Source organism: Parasteatoda tepidariorum, chromosome 3, assembly GCF_982258835.1.
Source record: "Parasteatoda tepidariorum strain Cologne lab strain chromosome 3, Ptep-v5.0, whole genome shotgun sequence".
In the NCBI taxonomy this organism is placed as follows: domain Eukaryota; kingdom Metazoa; phylum Arthropoda; class Arachnida; order Araneae; family Theridiidae; genus Parasteatoda; species Parasteatoda tepidariorum.
The window spans coordinates 27,386,430-27,392,745 of NC_141757.1; the positions used below are offsets into that span (position 1 = coordinate 27,386,430).

At 31.8% G+C, this 6,316-nt stretch overlaps 1 protein-coding gene across 1 annotated transcript; it reads right to left on the reverse strand.

Moving 5' to 3' along the window:
- Positions 1-2,721: 2,721 nt before the first annotated feature.
- Positions 2,722-5,706, reverse strand: LOC122268812 (peptidoglycan recognition protein 1). Its single transcript, XM_043039250.3, has 4 exons — positions 5,628-5,706; positions 4,904-5,080; positions 4,203-4,408; positions 2,722-2,930 (listed from the first exon to the last, which is right to left on the reverse strand). Exons 1-4 carry the CDS (start codon positions 5,683-5,685, stop codon positions 2,793-2,795), a joined length of 579 nt encoding a protein of 192 aa, XP_042895184.1. The 5' UTR covers positions 5,686-5,706; the 3' UTR covers positions 2,722-2,792.
- Positions 5,707-6,316: the final 610 nt, after the last annotated feature.

Sequence of the window (6,316 nt, forward strand, 5' to 3'; positions counted from 1 at the left end):
TGAAGTCCTTTTATTACACTATAAAACATTTTGCTGTGTTGTTTCTGATGCCACTTGCCAATGCCAGCAAGCCTACTGGGTAAAACCATGTGAATTTAAGGCAGAGGGTGCATTTTTTTTATTTTGCAGTTGCGCCATCTATAGCCAAGAATACCACTTCGCACACGTCACAGCCTGTTTATAGGGCGTACCCATTCATTCATCCACAGATTGTAATTTTGACCTGAACCAAGGAACAACCGATCTCCAAATCACCCAGAGGTATTGATTTGTTATGGGAACATGGAGGACTTTGTGACCCGGCAAATTTAACGTGTACCTGTCACCATTTACTACATGAGTAGTCTTTAGCCGTCGGGGATCCAACTCAAGACCTCTTCGACATGGGCCCAATGCCCTACCAACCAGACTATATAGGCATAAAACATTTTTGTGTGTCTTAGCTCTAAAAATGTTGGCAATTTCTTTTCACTAAAGTGGTGTTGTGAAGCACCATACATAACTTTTGGATCTAAATGGTTCTCTACATTAAGAATGCTCTTTTAGACTACTTACAGTAAAGTAACCGCCACCATTTTTATTGCTTAATACTTATGCACTGAAATTTATTATTACAGTCAGTAAAGTTATTTTTACAATGCAATTTAAAGCAGGAATCATTAAGGTACAGTGCACAAAATTAAAAACAGACCACTCTGAATAACTTCTGATCAGATCTTAAAGTTATGGGACTTAACTTTAATATTTTGAGGGATTGACCTCAAACAAAATTTTCTGTCGGGAACAAAATTTATTCAATTTTTTTTAAATTTTTACAATTTACCAGCCAACTTAACTAACATCCTAGCTAATTACACTAGGTGAAACCTTTCAAGTTTGCCTGACGGCAAGGGAGTTTCGTTTCTCTAGTCAAACATGCCTGAGTTTAGGACAGATATACTTGTGTGATTTTAATTTTTAATGTATTCACTTCCCTCAACAACCCACCCCTGTGATTATTTCACAGGTACTTTTTTATTTAAAAACAAATACTATTCATTCTATTCTTTTGCATTCTATCTTATAGTACATATTTAATTTCAAGCAATGACCTTTACCTTCGTATCATAAAATAATTATGAGTGTGAAATATAAAGAGATACTCGTTTTCGTGGACGATTTTGTTTTAACGGAAACACAATCCGCTTTTTTGTTTTATGACGATAAAAACTGCGAAAATCATCCACAACGAGTCCGACGACAGCGAAATTCAATCTGTTTCTCTTTGGGTAAAGTTTTTGTCGAAACTTTGGTATAAGAAAGCAAAACTCTTCTGTTTACTCACCACAAATTTCTGTCAGGGTACTTAGTGCAAATATTTTATACATTACCAAAAATACACTGTGCATGTGCTATTTTGGCTTTTAGTTTACCTTTTTTTTATTATTATTACAGCTTATTCAAAATGAAAACATCCAACTTACATTACAATCAGTACCGTCTTTACGCATGGGCACACCCGGGCAGTGCCCAGGGGGCCCTTGAGAATCATACTTTTCATAAATTGCAAATTAAGAGCAAAAACATTGCATTATACAATTTTTATTATTAATATATTCCAGTTGTAAAAAGTATGCATTTTTTTCTGTAAATAGTGATTGATTATCATGAAAACATCAATAATTTGAATAGTTTATCACCAGGAAAACTTAAAAAGTCAACCGAAATCTATTTTTCCACTATGAAATGTTCTTAGGTACTCACCTAACTTCTCTAAATATGCTTGACCACCACCAACTCCGTTTAGTATTTATAATTAGTTAAATAAAGTAATAATTGAAAGAGTTTAGAATTATAGAGCACTTTGAGACAGCAACTATTAAACTAGTTATGTCTGATGTGCATTGATAGATGTTATATTAACTGACTAGTGAGACGAAATAATTCATACCTTCTAAATTTTTTTACTTGTTGTACCCTTATGTTTTTTTTTTCTATTTAATGTTTTAATTAGCTTGGTTTTGCAAAATATTTTATTATTTGAAGACTGCAACTGATTATCATTTCAAAATATATATTTTTTAATTATGCATTGTTTAAAAATGCTTCATTTTATGCACATTGAATTTTTGGGGTGATAAAAATGTGTTTAATTTTGTTTAATTATAGCATATCTTAAAAATACTTTATTTTATGTATGTGAAGTTTTTTAGGGGTACAAAACATTTCTGTGTCCGGGGGCCCTGTTGCTATTAAGACGGCCCTGCTTACAATATCCAATTATTTGTTTATTAATACGCTGAAACAAAATTGATGGCATGAACTAGCAAATCTTATCTTATTTTCTTTCTCGTAATACCGTTAATCTTTTTTCGTAAACTGGTAATTATGAAAACAAAGTTTTGAAAATGTAAATTGAATTGGTAATTATGAAGAATATTACAAGGTTCGAGGAAAGACTAATTAATGTTTTTTTTTTTTCAGACTGATGATTTTTTCTATCTTTTTTATTTAAAAAAATTAACAAATTTATTTATTAAATTTTATAATTTTTATTTAAAGAACAAAATTCTCTATAATTATTTTCGATTTCTTGATTTTAATAAGTTACCACATTTTCCAGCATAAGTTACATATTTACCTAGTTAGCAAAAATTACAATCCTCGAACGATGACACATTTATGGTTATTAACGTCTCAACCACATTTCATTTGTGTTCGAAATAAAAAAATTCTATAAACTACAAATGTTTATTATTTTTATTGTATAATTTCAAGAGAACAATAACATGAACTTCAATATTTGATTAACTTTAACATACATAACCGGGGAGCTTTCCACCTTTAAATCCAGGCCATTTCTGAATTATTTTATAGAGTGCTGCACCAGGACAAGCAGTACACTTGGCATCTCTGTGACCATGAATTTCACGATTTGCAGTGATGAATTTCTGAAATGATGCAAATGAATTTATTTCACCATTTACATTGTATTTTACATACACCGTCACTAATGCAATGTTCTTCTACACTAGCATCGTTGCCAATTTTTGCGGTGTATGAAAAAAAATTATTCCGGTGATTTTTACAAAAGAAAAATCTAGCCATTGAAGCTACTAAAAGTTTTCTAATTTTTGCTAGGGCCTTAAAATTATAATTACTAAAACATCAAGTTTTTTGTATGTACGCTTAAATTATGTGTGTGTTAGTCTGGTCAAAATGACTTAAAATCATATTAATGTAACTAAGAATCAAATATTTCTATTTCCAATGAGCTGCACAATCGGTCTTGTCGATGAGCAGACCTAGTGCGTTCTCCAGAGATGGTATCCACTCTTTCAGGACCACCACAATGGATGAGATACCGTTGGTCATGTTAATTTGGACGTCTAGTTTCTACCACGCTAGATGGCAGCACCGAGACTCTATTTGGATGCTTAGGAATTTAATTTTCCCGGAAATGCCAAGAGCCAATAAGGCACTCCAGGGATCTTTTACGTGCCGCATAATCATACGATATGGCCGCTGAGGATTTTCTGCATCAAATATTGTGACTTATAAAAAAAAGTGAAAATATTGTGACTTTTTATAAAAAAAAAAGCGTTTAAGTTGGCCGCCATATCTTTCTTTCAAAGCACTACAGCTTGTTACAGACCATGCCGTCCCAAGTAATCTTAGCCCTCTGATCCTATCCGCAGCGATTCCTATTTACTGTATGCAAGTCCTTCTCCACCAAGTCAAACCACCTAATTGGTAGTCTTCCTCGTTTTCTGTTTTCCGTGGAATTAGTATTATCAGATCGGAATCGATGTCCGAACCATCGTAGTCTATAACATTTCACGACTTTAACAATATCGAGTTGCTTGTGTTTTTGGTAAAGTTAAACTAGGATCTGCAGTTATTATTCTCATTGATTGCACCAAATATTTTTCTTAAGATTTTCCGTCCAAAGGTCAATAATTTATTTTCATGTAACTTGGTTTTTGTCTAGGATTCATTATCATGAAGCGGAATAGATCAAATTAGTATTTTATAATTGTCAATTCTGTTTTTAAACTTAAAAATCGAAATTTCTGTTTGTTTTTGAGGCCAATGATAGCATTTATTTGACATAGCGAAGCGAGCCTTTTGATTATCTCGACGATGTAATAACCACCTTATAATTTAGCATTTTTAAGACAATCAGTAAACAATGTGTTTAAAAAAACATTGAATGAACTTACTTTTTCAACTCCACAATCAATGAGTGAGCGGGCAGCATTCAACATAGCACTTCCTGGTTCCTTTTTATCGAAATTGCCCATAAATGAAATGCCAATTGCTTTGGAATTGAAATTGTAAGTGTGCGCCCCAACAGCTTTCCAGCCGCGACCTTCATAGATGCGTCCATCTCCACCCACAAGGAAACTGTATCCAATATCGGCCCATTCTGAAATATTAAAGGTAAAATACTTAATTTGCATGTATTTTAAAACAATGATAAGTCACACTTTTTATGTTTCTTGAAGAAACAAAAGTGATGACAACGCAACAAGCTTTTTATTCACTTCAATTAAGAATGTTATCACAAAACACTGTTACTGACTGAAGGATTTTGTTGATTAGAAGTGCAATAGTACTTCTATGAAAGAAAGAGTATTTCTTTGTTTGATGAAGCACTTCCATTTTTTGTGAGTTAGTACTTTAATAGTTAAACGATTTTCCCATCTTTAACGATTCATATTTCGAAAAATCTACGTAAAATTAGTCTTATAAAAAGTTTTTAGTTAATAAAAGCATATTTCTGAAGATGTAATACGTTCACTTCAAGAGAAGAAGCAAACTTAAATTCGATTTTAAAAAAGAGCTTATACTTTTCTCCCCTTATAAACTTATGTAGTTCCAGCCTTTTTAACTGTGTAATTTTCTTTATTGTTCTACTTACTGTTGGTATTCATGTGGTAATTCTGTACTTGTCGCGCCACTTTCGCGCACGTGTCTTTAGAGTTGCATGTTGCTCCAGCTGTGTGATGAATAAAGACATGACTAACAGGAACCTTCATTGCTGTAGATTTTGCACTGCGAGCACCCCATGCTGCTCTAGGTACAATTTCTGGGCAAGCTTTAAAAAATAAAAGAATGGCTCATTAATGTGGTTGGAAAAAAATTATAACTAATATATTAATTTTATTAAAAGAAAAAACTGTGTATTTTTTCCACACTGATAAACATATTTTTAAACACGTATTCTTACCAAGGACCCGTTTTCCGAATGTCCATTTGATTGGATTCTAAATCAACTTTCGGAATAACTTTCAAGTATGTCTCATTTTACTCAGTTTAGAAAAGCAAAAAAACTTATGAAGACAAAGAAAAGTCTCCACAGTTAAAAAAATTTATATATATGCAATAAGTCATTACCATTTTACCTCCTTGTGATCTATTTTCTCTTTTCAAAAAACAAATGTGTGAAATATCTTAAGTTTTGAGGTAACTGATTAGCAATCAGCACTTCGACCAAAATAATCAATTTGATTCGATATAATTTTTTTTTAAAAAAAAAAACTTAATAAAATGGACATTTAGAAGTGTCCCCAATGAATAATTTAATTTTATTTTAAAAAAAAAGTTCTTTTTTTATAAAATTTTTAAAAAAAATCGTTGAATACCTGAATAAATTCCAGAAATTCCAAGTAGAACCACAAGCAGGACGAATGTCAGCTTCATGATTTCCTGTCTAAATTCAACCTGTTAAAGATAAAAAAATAACATCCTTGGTCAGTTAAATATTTTTTAACTATTTAGTATATTAGTAGGCATTTACAAACTTGATCATTTTTTAATAACTTTTTTTATTTTTATTTTCTTACGTTAAGTTAAATAATGGGCGTCTTTTTTTCTTTCTTGGTGTACTATAATATTTGGAGAAAACTATCGTTAGAAGATTGTTGATCTTCTATAACGATTAAAGCTAATAATGCAAAGTCACCAGTTATGACAACTAATTCCAAAAATATGGAATTATACATACTAACCAACGAATTAGAAATTTGTGAGATTTTCTGTTAATTGCTCGGTAGCGGTGAAAATATTTAAAATCTATAACATGTATGAAATCTCATCAGATGATTGTCAAGACAGCACAACTCATTGCGTTCTTAAAAGCAGCCATATCAAAGGTTTTCAAAAGCCTGAAACAGAACCTACAGTCAAAAAGACGTAACTGTGGTTCGACCAAAATTAACCAATACCGTGATCGCCTGCAACGAATTGTATGGCAAAAATTATATTTTTTTTCTTTCTTGTACTTCAGCTGACAAAAAAATCCCTTTTAACAAGGTTTTTCCCAGCTGATTGC

Excerpts from the sequence above, each read along its gene's own strand:
- LOC122268812 (XM_043039250.3), bottom strand. The coding sequence starts at position 5,685 with ATGAAGCTGACATTCGTCCTGCTTGTGGTTCTACTTGGAATTTCTGGA. Across the intron at positions 5,081-5,627 it reads AATTTCTGGAATTTATTCAG|CTTGCCCAGAAATTGTACCT; the intron begins GTATTCAACGAT and ends TATTTTTTAAAG. Across the intron at positions 4,409-4,903 it reads TTACCACATGAATACCAACA|AATGGGCCGATATTGGATAC; the intron begins GTAAGTAGAACA and ends TTAATATTTCAG.